A 15,192-nucleotide genomic window follows, 5' to 3' on the forward strand; every position below is an offset into this window, starting at 1 on the left:
CCAGATGCTGTGCTAGATGTCGAGGCAGCCTCGAACACCAGAGTCACGTGAGAGTTCACAAGGGGCACGTTCTGTTGTGGGAGACAGATGGCACCAGGCAAATCAACCAGTTGAAGGAGAAGGAGAAGGCCAGCTAGAGGTAGATGCTGTAAAGGAAGCCAAAGGGGTCAAGGAGTGTAGTGGCTGGGCAGGGACTTGTGGTCATGGTCATGGCATGGAGGGAAGAGAGGTTTGAGGATATTATGGCTCTTTGTGCTCAGAGTCTTTAACCTTCAACACAGTCATCACCAGGGTTTCTCTCTGGTCTCCTCTCAAGCCCTCCAGAGCATTGTTTCGATCCTTGAAGAGAACTTCAGACATACTCTCCCCTCTCTCCTACCCACCCCCTTCCTGATCGAATTTCATTAATTCCAAAGCTCATTTTCAAAAATGAGCACCTAATGGCCATTGTCCTGTGGCTCCCCTCTGACCAGGGGGTAAACTCCAAACTCCTTTGCTCAACCTCATGCACTAAAGCCCCAGAACCTCTCCCGCTCTCTGTGCTTCAAGAAAACCAGTAGCTCCCCATTTGCCCAAGCGCATCAGGCATTAAAATCCAACAATAATTAGCAGATGCTTTTTCGGTGCTGAGAATGCCTTATTTGTCATTGTCTTCCTAATGAGATTCCTTCTGCTCCCTCCGACCCCCTGTATCTACTTCCAAACCATTTTCAGTCATTCCCCAAATCACCAAAGAGTGTACTGTCACCACCTGTTGAGATAACTTAGTTCTCTGTCTCAGTTTTAGCTGAACATGTAGGAAAAGCTGACTGGAAACCTATCAGAGGCAGAATACAAGTATTCTATTCACCTTCATATCCTCCACACACAGGACAAGGAATGGCACTAGCATGGACGGAAAATGGATGGATGGATGGATGGATGGATGGGTAGACAGATGGATGGATGGATGGACAGACAGGTGGATGAATGAGTGAATGAATCAACAAATGAATGAATGAACCAATGAGAAAGCTTCCTCCTTTCTCTTTGGCAGGAGGCCTGCCCAACAAGAGAGAGAGCATGTGAGCTGACAGAATGCCTCAGCTCTCTCCCAACACAGACCGCTCAGAAGTCACTTGCAGTCAGATGTGTTACCCAAGCTGGATCGGAGCCCTTCACAGGAGCTTTTGAGCTGAACTTGATTGGAAAAGATTCTTTCCCTTCCTTATTGTAGAGTTGCACAGATATGAGTTTGAAGCTACTTGTGGCAAGTCAACCCCCAAACCGCTCCCCTCATCCTAAAATGGGGGTGTTCCCAGGTTAAAATAATCTATTTCCTTTTTTTTTTTTTTATTTCTAGGAGAGAGAGAGAGAGACAGCGTGAGCAGGGGAAGGTCAGAGAGAGAGGGAGTCACAGACTGAAACAGGCTCTAGGCTCTGAGCTGGCAGTCAGCACAGAGCCCGATGCGGGGCTCGAACCCACGAACCGCGAGATCATGACCTAAGCGAAAGTCGGACGCTTAACCGACTAAGCCACCCAGGCGCCCCAATAATCTATTTCCTTTTGCACATTGGCTTTCCTGGATCGCATACGAAAAGCACTTCCCTTTCCCTCTTGATCTTGCTCCTTTTCCATCAATGAAACAGGGCAATTCTTGAAGTTAAATCAAGTAACAACAGAAGTGATTAGCCCTGGCTTTTTCAAACAGCTCTATCAGCATTCCATGGATTATGCAGGCTGCAGATGTTGCCTATTGATTGGGCCTGAAAGAACTCCTTCTTCCCAGAGTAGATGTCTACTTCTCTGCAATTTGTGGCCTCTATGCTGACAGGTCTCTCGGTCCCTGAAGTTGCATTGATCGGTGAGGCCACTGATTTTTTAATGAACATGTGGATAATGCAGAATATGAGAGCAGTGCATTGATTAAGTCTTGAGGGATGCCCTCTTTACAGAGAAAGGCCCTCTCTAAACGTTTCCCATTAGATCGTATTCCTGTTTTGTTTCATTTTTGCCCCATTTTGCTGTATCCCTTACCATGCCACCCTGCGGGAATACCATCAGCCCGGTTCCGTGCAGAAGCATTGGCTTTTCCAAGTGCTTCCCCAGAGGGTCCAAGACTCTGACTGTTCTTCCCTTGCCCAGCAGAATCCTTCAGCAGCTGCTGTGACGCTGGTGTGCTGTCCCGATCCACGGGACCCCTCACAAATACTCCACCCTGTGGGAAAACCCAGGAGATTCACCAAGTGTTTCTGAGTTTGTATCATCCTGGGTGTGGCTCAGAACTGACCAAACACAGGCTCTGGAGTAGGACAAATCGGGACTTAAACCTCATCTTGGGTGTTTGGTACCCAAATGATGTGGGCACGTACACTTCCCAGAGCCTTACTTACAGTGCAACAGGGACTATATCACTTGTATATGATATATATTATCTTTTAATTATATATATAATATATATAATACATAATATAATAATAATTTTATATATAATATATAATATAATAATAATATATATTATATATAAATATATCTTAAAAGCCTATTGGATCCACCACTTTAAGGAACCAATGAAAGGGACTAGAGGAGAGAACCAGGCACCTGAAAATCATTTAGCAAATTAATCAATAATTAAAAATCTTTTTCGTGTTTATTTATTATCTAGAGAGAGAGAGAGAGAGAGACACAGAGTGGGGGTGGGGGAGGGGCAGAGAGAGAGGGAGACACAGAATCCCAAGCAGGCTTCAGGCTCCGAGCTGTTAGCACAGAGCCCGATGTGGGGCTCGAACCCACAAACCGTGAGATCATGACCTGAGCCGAAGTTGGATGTTTAACTGACTGAGCCATCCAGGCGCCCCCATCAATGCAGTTTTAAAAAGCAAGTAAAATGGTTCTCTGTTCTCTACTTTCTTGGTTGCCGTAAAGAAAGTCAAATCTGGAGAAACTTGGGACAAATGGAAAAATCTTCTCATACTGATCGTGAAACCAACAAGAAGATGCTCGTATTGAGTAGGATGTGGGTATTGGGAGAAGATTACAAAGCTGGGCTTGGAAGCGTGGAACACCTTGACTGAGGTAATGTCAGGTGTAATAGCACCGGGACCCAAACCAATGCCCTGTGGCCCAGGCCCTGCACCCTGCAGTATAGACATCTATGCAGAATATCTACCCACATACCATCATGATTGTAAAGACTGTCTGAAATGCATCACAAGCAGCATGGAATAGAAAGGAAGGGAGCATTTGATTTCAATGGTGAGGTTCTCATATGGGCACAGAGCCAGGAAAGAAACAGAGAGACGGGAGAAGGGCAGCGGACAGACCGTGGGAGGCAGGCTTTGGAAGCCTACACAGCCTGACATAAGAGGCAGTCGCAAGGGCAGTAGGGGGTGAGTGTGGTCCCCGGGGCCCCAGCTGAGCAAGCAAAGCAGAGGAGGGCTCGGGGCCCTCCTGGAACTCGCCGGGAGTGGAAGTGTGCCCCGTGGCTCTCAGGCCACGTGCCCAGGCGCTGCAGTCACCTGATGAGTCTGTACATCCCTCAGCCACACTGAGCAAAGGGCCAGGCCACTGCTTTGCTCAGGGTCACCTGGGGCAGGGGCTTCTCAGGCAGGGAGGCGCCAGCTTATGGCACGCAGCTCTCCATGCACCTTGCGCTCTCTTTCGCAAAGGCAAACATTCCACCGTGAAGTCTTTTAGTGGAAAGATCGGCTTTGCGAAGTGGAGCCAAGGGAGGAACAGAAGTAGGTGACCCCTGGGACCAGCTGGCGTCGTCTGCCACGGCTGAGGCTGGGCTGACAGGTGTTACCCAAGTGTCTGCCTGTCCCTGGCCTAGCGGGCTCCTCCGTGTCACTTCGTATTACAACAATGGTCACAAAGGGAGGATCTGACAGCCTCAGTGCTATGACTAATAGCATCTTATAAAGTTGAGTAAAAGGCCTCCACCAAGGGCTGAACACATCTGAGATGAGGTTTCTACCACTGTCAGCACGCCTGGAAAATGCTCACACTTAGGGCTTTAAGTTTGCAGAGACAGGGGCGCCTGGGTGGCTCAGTCGGTTAAGTGTCCGACTTCGGCTCAGGTCATGATCTCATGGTCTGTGGGATTGAGCCCCACGTCAGGCTCTGTGCTGACAGCTCGGAGCCTTGAGCCTGCTTTGGATCCTGTGTGTCCATCTTTCTGCTCCTCCCACACTTGAATTCTGTCTCTCTCTCTCTCTCTCTCTCAAAAATAAATAAACAGTAAAAAATATTGTTTTAACTTGCAGAGTCACAACCCACAAGCCCACTGACTTATTCCCAGGAGCGGCAGTCATGGTAATAATGAACTTTGTTTCATGAAGTGCATTGTACAAATTATCAATGATAGGAAATGCCTTACTCACTGCTGCTGCCCGTTTTGAGTCCAGAAGCACCTGGAAACAGTGATGCTTGTTGACTGACTAATGAATAACAATAGTGTATCATATTTGCATCCAGGGCTGGGGAGGAGGCTTGAGTTTATTTTTTTCTGTAAAGAGGAAGACACTGAGGTTCTTGGAGTTGAACTGACTTGCTGAGCCTCACAGTCAGTAGCCAGGAGAGGAACGTTGGTGTTCTGCAGCGGGGAAAATAGACTGGTGGTTATGGGCAGAACGGGAGAACGGCACAGGCCTGGGTTCAAGTCCAGGCCCCTACTATGACTTGTAAAGTCTTGGCCATTACTTACCTTTGCCGTCTCAGTTTCCCCCTCTGTAAAGTGGGGTTGGTGACGTAACATCCCTCAGAACTACAGAGCCATATGTGAACTAGACGCAGGAGTTCCTTAGAAGAGCAGCTAGTCCATAATCGACATCACATCGATATTAGCCACTGTCATTGCTCGAATGCTGCTTATCCCGTGCTGGGCGGCATTTCTAAGAGGCCAGGCAAGTCGGAGTGGAACTCTGTTATTATTGTTGACGGCCTGATAGTCGTTCCTGCTTCTCTGAGTGACAGAGCTCTGATTTTCCCTGGGGAGACCTCACTTCCCCATGCTTGATTTGTGCCGACCTCGGAGAGCTGGCTCCCGAAGTGGCCGGTGACACAGACGTGAGTCCTCACGTTCTCGTCCCCTGAGCGCGGTGGCCAGGCTGGGGACAGGATGTGGGGTGAATTGCTCCATCAAGTCAATCCCAGGGCTTTTGCTGAAACTCTTCGGAAAATGAAATTCCCTGCGTGCTGGGCATGAGCAGAGGAGGGGCGGGGGGGGGGGGGAGAAAGAAAGAGAGAGTTGGGAGAGAGAGAGTATCCCAAGCAGGCTCCACAGGGTGAGCATGGAGCCAGATGTCAGACTCGATCTCACGACCCTGGGATTATGACCTGAGCTAACAGTCAAAGTCACTCACCCACCCACATGCCACAGAAATGAAGGTGTTCTTTTCTCTCATTGAGCACAAAATGAATGCATCTCCAAGAGGAACAAGGCAGTAAGAGCCAGGGTGAAGCAGCGTCTAGACCTGCGGCCCACGATGGGCCCCAAAGCTCTGAGAGGCCCATGTTCCTGAGGCTGCAGGTGGCTGCAGGGGCTGAGATGGCCCTGGGAGGCTTCGCACCGGAAGGAGGGAGAAGTTGCGGCAACGTTCTGGGCCAGCAGAGAGGCTGGGGAACCGACAGCTTCGAGGTGCCACATTAAAGGATTGAAGAATGTGTGTTCTTAGTGTAGCTCGTCAAAACAGTAGTGGGGAAAAAAAAAACCCTGCCTAATTAATACTGAAATCATAATCTGCACAGCGGGAGCAGAAGGTTAAGAACAAGGTGTTCTCTCCAGTCCAGAAACCAGGAAATAGATGCCCTGTCTCCAACCAGAAAGGAATGACAGATGGTGACGTTACTAACAGAGGGAAAACCAAGCTGGGCAAGAACTCTGAACCGCTGGACAGTTTATATTTAATTTCTTGGCTGCTGGGGATGGCCGATGGGAAGGAAATGCATGCCCAGTAATTTGCAGGAAGTGTTGCCCATGCGTCTTGCTTCTCAAGCCCAGTTAAGAACCAGGTACTTAATTTTCTGCCCTTCCACAGCCAAGGCTCAAACCAGTGCTGACGTCCTATGGTCACCATTTTGAAAAGAAATTCTCCATATGCGTGCACTCTGTATACACGTGAGTCTGCTGTCTGCATATCAAGATGCTTCTTTGACCAAGAATGAGGTCCTAGCTGTAGTAATAATCTGATTATTGTTAATAGTAGTAGTAGTAATATTGATGAGGGAGCATAAGGCAGGCTGAGGGCAAGGCACCAGCTAACAACACCCCCTTCCCCCAGGCGGGATGTGCGTGTGACGTTCCTCAGGCACCCCTGGCGGCCTAAGAACAAGGGAAAGGGGAAAACAAATGTTTAACTGACAAGATCACAGTCATGCAGGATGCGAGTCTCCATCAGTTTACAAATGTCTTAGTAAATTACAAGAAGAGGCAGTCTTATCCACAGTCTAACCTCCAGAAACCGGTAGACTCCGTTTCCCCGGAGCCCCAGCATCGCCCTCCCCTCCACAGGGATGTGGGAACAAAGGCAAGAAGGAAATGGCAGGTAAAATGAAATTTCCTCATAACCTGCAGCCCACTGCCAAACACTTGAGGCAAATACAGAGTGACATTCTCCAGGACCCCCCACTGTCCTCGTGTTAATGCCTTACTAGAGGGAAAACAGCCTTAGCCTGAAATAGTAAGGCCTCTAGTATCTCCTGAGTCCTCTTTAGTGTATCAGAGTCCTTGCGAGGCGTCTCTTTTGTCTTTACCCTGCCCCCCCCAACTCCATAGTGTATAACCAGTCACTCTGCACAACCCCAGGGAATCTCTTTCTGCCCAAGGGTCCTGTCCTTGTGCTTCAATAAAACTACCCTTTTGTACCAGAGATGTCTCAAAAATTCTTTCTTGATCATCAGCTCTGGACTCCACACCACTCCAAAGCCCCATCAATATAGACCTCAACAATGCAGAGGTAAGTAAGACGTGGTCCCTGCCTTCAGGAAGCTGTAATCTCAGGGAGGGACCAACCTGTCCCACGCAGCACAGCCTCATAAAACCAGTCCAGGAAGCCAACAGGCTGATCCCTGTACGGGGCAGGCAGCTGTGGAGTGAGAGAGGTCAGGAGGAAAAGCCTAGGTAGAGCAGGGACCCTGAGTCAGCTGGGGACCAGCTGTCCCCACGTACATAGGGCCTCTCTCAGGAATGAAAAGTTCTAGAAAAAATCTGGTTCCACCAGAGAGCCCCTTGACCCAACGTCTTGAGAGCCATCATGTTTTCAGCCATATAAGCTAGGATACTTCTTCTGTGAAGAGAGCACTCTTGAGCCGGTGTGATTGCATTTCTACCAAGGGCAACCAAAATACCATAATTAACCTAAGAACTATGGTGGACTTGGCAGTAGCCACTGCCTATCACCTGGGCGCACGTCCCTCCAGGCAGAATTTTCCATAAGGTCTTCACCTACCTTAGTAAGGCTCAAGCAAGCCCCTCGATAGGTCTGCATTCAAGAAGCATATAACTGATCGCTTAATCCTTCCTCTAACTTCGCCCATTGGTTAACCATTGAAGGAAATCACTTAAGGAGACCTTGGTAGGAGAGCTCATTTGGACTTAGGAATTGCAGGCTGCCGATGATCTCCAGAGATGACATCAGCTTCTGGATGTCTGACATCCAGTATGTCTTCTATGTACTGACAGATTTTCTTTGCATTTCTGAGCAAACAGCAGGTAATGTTCAGATTTCCTCTGACAGCACATCTATCAGGAAGCCTTACCTTACCCATTGTAAACTAAGTTTGAAAAAAAAGACACATCCCTGGGGCAGGAAAGCCTTTAAAATGCTAATGTGACTTTTTGGGAGTCTTTTGGCATCTCATTAGTGTTCAGTCCAGTAGATATTGGGAACCTGAAAACTTTATTATGGAGTAAGTCGGGAGGCTCTACCTTCCACAGCAGCAATAGTGGTTTTAACTATTTCTCCCCAAGAATGAAAAAAACAATCTGGACCCTTGCTGCTGATGTGGGGCTGGCTTCTGGTGTTCCGGAAGCCAAGGTTAATTGGCAAACAATACAGTTACCAGTAACGGAAAAACAGGAGCCCCGCCTCCAGTCAGAAAGACAGATTCTCAAAACTTACACTATAATCACACCCTGGAAATCACATTTTTCTTCCTTCCTGAAGAGAGCTTCAAAGAAATGGAAAAAAAAGGAAAAACAAAACAAAAAATAATACCAGGCTTAGAGGTGATGTGGTTAAACACAGAAGTGTTTTTGAAAACTCAAAAAAGCTCACTGTGACTAACAGATGCCTTTGATGGGGAGTTAGCAGGAATGGTACTTTGCCACTAGTTTCTGAGAATGGCCTCTGTCTACACTTGCACACTGAAAATTCAGTAATGCCCAGGGTGGTGAGGGGCACCTCCCGCACCTGCAAGCATCCGTAAGTACCAGCCCGCTGGGCGACCTGGGATGAGTTACCTAACGGCCCTGCCCCTCTGGTTATGTATCTATAACATCACTTGATAAATAGTATTACCTACCTCAGAAACGGGTGTGAGTTAAGTGAGTGAGTACATCCAACTTGCTTACCATAGTGCTTCGCACAGTGAGAGCTCCAGAAAGCGTCAACTAGTTCTTCCCCTAAGCTGGCTACCGCCCTACGCGGGCAGGACTCGCAGCCATACCCCATCCGGTAGGAAGCCCACCAAGCCCGCTGCGCACCGCCGTCTGTGCTCACGGCGGACCATCAGTTCCATGAAGCAAAGCCACGCTTGGACCACAGCCCCCAAGGTCTCAAGCCCAAGTCAGATCACTTCAACAAGGGTGCTCCAGACACCAGTCCGCTCCTCTTTAAAGATTTCCAACAGCAGGGCCTTCCCCGGTGACGTTCTGGCAAAGACTATGTGCCCACAGGGAGAGGAGCTCGCTGCATCTTGGGACAGAGTTCTGGACTGAACTGTGTCTCCCCAAATTCACAGGTGGACTGTTTGGAGAGAAGGCCTCTAGGGGGACATGGTGATTAGGCCACAAAGCAACAGAAGCGGTGTCCTTACAAGAAAAGGGACAGACACCAGGGACCTCCTCCTCTGAACGTGTGCACAGAGAAAAGGCCACCCGAGGACGCGGCCAGGAGGCAGCTATGTGCAAGCCAGCGAGAGAGGCCTCACCAGACACCACCCCTGGGAGTGTCTTGCTTTTGGACCTTGCTGAGAAATTGAATTTCTATTGTTTCAGCCCCCCAGCCCATGGTATTTTGTTATGTCAGCTCCAGCCGACTCATACAGATTTCCCTAATATCCATCCATCCTACATACACGTGAGTATCTCTGTGTGATAAACATTGGTGAATAAGATAGAGTTCTTACCCTATGGAGCTTTCAGTCAATGGAGGTTAAAAATTATATAGACATTCCTGCACACAAATCCATTTCCTAAAGGGACACGCAAATTTACTCCCAGATGGGCAAAACCAAAAGCAAACATGGAGTCTAATTCCATGGGTCTTAGACTGGATATTTTTGACAGAGAGAATGCTTATTTTGTCAATGAATTATTTAGGCACATTCTTTATTTCCAAAGGGGCACAGTTCTTTCTTGAAATTCTGGTCCTGCTTATCCAATCTTTTCATAGTCCACTCCTGATAGGTACCAGGGTATAGGGTTTAGAAAGAACAGGTGCGAAGGGACGTGGCACATGCCATCATGGTGCTCAACTTGACTTTCTCAAACATGCATATGGTAAGCTCTATTTTTCTTCTCTTCTACATAGAGAGGATGTGTTTTTATTTGATAAAAATTTGGAACTAACAACTCCTGGGCAAGAACACAGAAAATTTGTAGTGAAAATTTGAAAATATGGTAATGGAGCTAAGGAAGGTGAAGCATTGGCATGTTATAAATGTGTGGGGCTTTTTTCTCCTTTTAGATAGAATTATAACCAATCATCCTTCCGTTCATACATCCACCCATTCATACATCCATTCATTTACTCACTCATTCATCCATTCACTAGTCCATCCATTCACTCATCCATTCATTCATTCACTCATTCACTCATCTGCCCATTCACTCACCCATCCATTCACTCATTCACTCACTCATTCATCCACTCGCTCATCCATTCATCCACTTGAATAATCATTCACTCACCCACTCACACATCCATTCGTTCACTTATGTATCTATCCATCCATTCCCTCACTCACTCATCCATTCATCCACTCATCCATCCACTCATTCATCCATTCATCCAATCATTCACACATTCATTCATTCACTCACTCATCCATTCATCCACTCATCCATCTATTCATTCATCCATTCATCCATTTGCGCACCAAGACTTACCTGAACACATACTTCTGTCATTTTTCTATTTTGTACATCAAGATGATCAATAAACAAACAAACAAACAAATGGTATAGATTCCCCACCCCCCCTTAGAAGAATCCATGCTCACAAGAAAGAGTAAACAAACACAAATAAATAAGATATCCACAAGGAAAGCCCTGAGGAATTGGGGGAAAAAAGATGCTATTATAGTTTGGACCAAAGTACTGATGTGGAGAGATGTTCTTAGAAGCAGAACTGAGGTTTCCCTGAAGAAAGAAGAATCCCACGTGTGTACGGAAGTCTTGGCTGCTGTCCAGCTTTCCTGTCCTGAATCCTGACGGGCGCGCTGTGGGTTTCTGACGTGCCTGCTGGCCCCACCGCGGTGCGGACCAATTCTGTGCGGTGTCTCTCTTAGGAGACGTGTGTGCCGCGGTTTGCATTCCTTACCAGCTGGCTGGTCCGGTTAACACAGCGGCTGCCCGGTGGCAGAGCCGAGATCGGAAGTGAGGCACCTGGAATCAGCACCCACTGTCCTACAGAGCCACTGTGGTATCTCCTCAGCCAAGTCACCTCCTCCAACAAACGCAGTTACAGTGTCATCTTATCTAATGAAAAAGGGACCTCTGAGGGTAAACACTGAACTCCTAAAACTTTGGTGAAGACAAACGAGAAAGCAAACCCAACGATAACTAATTGTGTTTTGCACAATGTGAAGGTCTGCCAGTAGAGAAATATTGAAGGAGCCCCAAGGCTCATGCATATTGGCCACACAGCTTGTGGTTTATTATATACTCAATCCGTCTACATCCAGAAAGTCCCAGGAGAGGCAGCAAACCCTGAGATGCCGCGCCAGCCTCTGAAGATGACTTCATTCCATTTTATTCCCTCTGCCCTCACATGCCTTGAGTTATGATTTATAAAACTTTGAGACAGCTATAAACTTCTGGCAGAGAAAACCTCGGGTTTTGCTACAACGTAAATCATGATTTTCAATGCCCGTGGTGGGCATCAGATAACTCTGAAGTCTGCCTGGCCTACCATTTACACTCTATTTTTGTGGCCTCTGATAATAGGCTATCCTGGTGGTATACACTTTCAAAATCCAGCTACCTGTTGGTCCCTAAAGAAAATGAGGAAAGACATTTCAAATAAGATAGCACTTAGAGAAAAATTCAATAAAAATTCAGCTCGGCTCAAAGCACATTTGCTGTGTCCAGGGGGTAATAGCTAATACAGGGAGATGGCAAAGCTGGAGGAAATTCCCATTATCACCGACCCTGTGGATGAAGAATGTCCATCAGTAGCCAAGACTAACTAGATAATAGCATCCACCTACCTGCCCCCCGGGGTCACTGTGAGGAAGCGACTGGCCACTGGGCTTTATGTATCTTTCACCAAGTTTTCTCCATTAAATCCATCTGTATTACTTGTTGGCAGAATATGAAACAGGTGAGTTTCTCACCTCTGCACGGAAATCTTGAAGCTGGGAAGGCAAACATCAAGACAGATGCCCCTTCTGTAGACAGTGGGGGCATCTGAACCAAGAAAAATCGAAGGGACCAAAAAGCCGGTGAGAGCTAAAGACCAACTTTCATGTCTGGAACATGGGGAATGAGTGGCCGCCTCATGTTTGTTAAATAAATGTGAAACGGTGCTGTTCTAAACTCTCATTTGGAGTCTCTCCCTCCTGATGTCCTTCTGCCTGGCAACAGCCACAGAGACCCACAAAGCCATTCCAGGAAGCCAGGAAGCATGACCCACCCACCCTGGCCACCACCGATTGCTCTATTGGTGAACTTGACCCAAACTGGGTCTTGAGGAAACAGCCATGGGATTGAGGGGTTAAGCCTCTGCCTTAGCTTTTTTCTTGAGACGGAGGGACATAAACCTGGGAGCAGCTGGTGGCCACTTCATGCCACTGAGATCAAAAGCAGAGAAAGCAGCCCTATAGAAAGAGCAATAAGGAAGCACTTTTGTAGAAAGAAGCAGAAATTAGAGCTCGAGGGCCGGTTCCAAGTCATCCTGAGGCAAGATGGGGGTGGGGGTGGGGGCAGGGGTGAGTCTCTTGCCCTTGGTGTCTGGGAGGCACTCTGTCACCATAGCAACAAACACCGATGCCCTCTCCATGGTGAGTGAGCTGTGGGGGTTGCTGGCCTACAGTCTCTACGTTTTCCCCATCATCCTAAAGCACGGAAGGCCTTCCCACCATCAGAGACAGATGCCGGCTCCTATACTGCCAGCCACACAACCCTGGCCTTGCTGCAGGGGCGGGAAGAAGAGTCAGTAGAAGAGGCTGTGCACTGAGGGTCACGGGTGAGGGTCGCCTCCTCTGTGCTGCAAGTTTTCAGGGTGATCCAAGCCAGCAGGGGCCTCTGTCCACTTCCTCATCTGCAAAGCTGGGAGCCCTAGTCTATCCAGTTGCGGTTCCCAAGGATGGACAGTGGTTGGGCAATGATGAGAAAGGGAAGGAGGGGAGGGAGGAGAGAGAATTATTATAGTGACAAGCAGAGGAAAGGTCAGCTGGGACCCTGGAAAGAGTAAGCGTCCCCGAGACAAAGACCTCCAAACGTCGACATGGGGATGGAGAGGACAGAACGACACCGAATGCCTCCCACCGGGGGAAGTTTGGGGACACACATCTTATGAAGGAGGAGCTGAGGCTCAGAGACGAGGTCCCGTGGTGGCTCTGTGACCCAGGTAGGGGTGACGTGTGCTGTTTTCTGTGTCAGTGGCTGAGCAGAGTTGTACCATGTCACGGTGAATAAAAACCATGAGAAGCGAAGGGGATTCAATCCGCAGCTGATTCTCCCTCTGCATTTGGTGGATAACGAAGAACAGGCGAATCGAAGCTTTGATGTTCTCTTATCGCTCAGGACTGCGCTCCATCTGCGGCATCTGAACTGGGTCACAGGTGTCTGTCAGGCGTCTGTGGGCAGCGAAGGTGATGAGTGATCTCCTGGTGCCGCGCCAACGAGAGACCGCAGAGGCCCCTGTGAATAGAACTCTCGTCTGAGTGAGGGGCAGAGACAGGAACGAGAGACAGGCACACAGGCAGAGAAGGGAAGGAAACTGAGGCAGAAAGAGAACGTCAGAGAATCCTCATGCTCAAAGACAACAGAGAGAGCACAGCACACACAGCGTCCACGTAGCCGGAGACCGCGGGATGGACGGAGAAGTACAGACATGGGCACAGAGGCTTTCAGACAGACGGAGTCACAGGAACGAGGCCCAAGAGGGAAGGAGAAATGCAGAGTGTATGCATGTCCCGACCTCGGGCTGTGCTCTCTGCCTGGGCAGCTGGCCCCGCTTACCTGCACCCCCTCCCCACACACCGATGCTGAGTAATGATCAGCTGATGCCCCACCCCCACCCCGGGCAGGGCCGGAGTCACGCCCGTTTCACAAGACAGGAAACTGAGGCTGGTGCGCCCAGGTCCAATATCCACCACCAGCAGGTCGGGGAACTCAGATGCCCGGCTTCAAGGGCAAGGTCTTGACTGACGCCTGGAGCTGCTTGACAGAGACCCTCCTGTGAAGAGATTGCTACAGTCCCGGAGGCCGTAGGTGGGGCTGGATCACCGTGTTGGGAGAAGGTGACCAGAAGGCGTGATGCGTCATGGCCCCTTAGGCCTGTGGGGTGGGTGGAGGGAAGGGCTGCCACAGGGTCTGGCCTGTGTCTGCAGGGGTCCGAGCAGGACATGCGGCTCAGGAGGGGGGGCTCCTATCTGTTTCGTCGGTTGGAAAAGTAAATGAACTTCTGGTTTGGTACTGGAGTCACCACCTGATCCCGAGGACACGTAAGTGTCCTCCTAATGGCCGAAAAGGGATTCACGGAGGTGAGGAAGTTCAAGGTCTCGAGGAGAGGAGGCTGTCCTCGATTATCCGGCTGAGCCCTGCACACACCTGCCTGTGTCCGCAAAGGGGCAGGGAGAGGAAGGAAGAGTAAAAGGCAGTGTGCCCAGCGGGGCACGGCCTCAGGAGGTGGCCACAAGCCAAGGGACGCCAGGGGCCACCAGAAGAGGTGGGGAGGGGGCAGCCCCAGGGCCCGCGGAGAGCGCGCCCCCTGCGGACCCAGCTTACGCTGATTTTAGACTTTCGCCCCTGGGATACTGAGAGGGCACGTTTCTGCTATTCTAAGCAGATGACTGTTATGGTCCTTTGTTAACAGCGACCACAGGAAAGGACATGCTCATCCAGCAGAGAGACGAGCGGAAGAGGGAACGACAGGTGTGTGGGGACACGGCGGAGCCTGGCGGTCAATGTCGAGCGCGCCCAGCTACACCGGAGCATCTCTACGCCCGGGTCCCCATCACGCAGGTGGGTCCCGCTCTTTCGCACACCACAGCGCCAGCACTGAATAATCCGTGTTTATCTCTACCTCCTTCCCGGAGCCTGTGAATCTATTAGCAGTTCAGTCAAGCTCTGCCTGACGACGTCTGTAACCTGTGAGCGCAACCGTCTGTCGGCTGAAGGCGTCTTCCTCTCCGCCGTCGGCCGGATGAAAATTAAATAGGACACCAGTTGCCACAGAGCTAGCATGCACACATCGGCCACTGAACGAACACCCAACCCCGATGAGACAGCAGCTGGGGGAGAAGCGCTCTAGAAGGAAGGCTACAAGCCCAGGCCCCGGCGGCGGCTTCGCTGAAGAGCGAGGGCCCCCTGGCCCGTGGCTCCTGCCAAATGGACACAGGCAGGTCGGGTCAGCGGGGGAGACGCGGCCGGAGTCAGGCTGCCGGGAAGGGACAGGGAGAAGGCAGATGGAGAGGAGGAGGTGGAGAAAAAGACCCTACGTGTTGAATGGAGTCTAAGACAGGAGCAGAGGGCCGGGCAGAATCTACAAGTATGGATGCAAACTGAGTAACAGAATGACCTGCGGTGGGGGGGGGGGGGGGGG

General features: G+C 49.8%; 1 protein-coding gene across 1 annotated transcript in view; it reads left to right on the plus strand.

Moving 5' to 3' along the window:
- The first annotated feature begins 12,870 nt into the window (after positions 1–12,870).
- The window catches only part of LOC120219849 (basic proline-rich protein-like), a 36,518-nt gene continuing 34,196 nt past the window's right edge, over positions 12,871–15,192 (plus strand). The window contains exons 1-2 of the mRNA XM_039216766.1: positions 12,871–12,919; positions 14,464–14,612. Of these exons, the coding sequence (XP_039072697.1) occupies positions 12,871–12,919; positions 14,464–14,612 (198 nt within the window). The remainder of the gene's footprint in view (positions 12,920–14,463; positions 14,613–15,192) is intronic.

This window comes from Hyaena hyaena, unplaced genomic scaffold (assembly GCF_003009895.1).
Source record: "Hyaena hyaena isolate Hyena2069 unplaced genomic scaffold, ASM300989v1 scaffold_0, whole genome shotgun sequence".
NCBI classification, from domain to species: domain Eukaryota; kingdom Metazoa; phylum Chordata; class Mammalia; order Carnivora; family Hyaenidae; genus Hyaena; species Hyaena hyaena.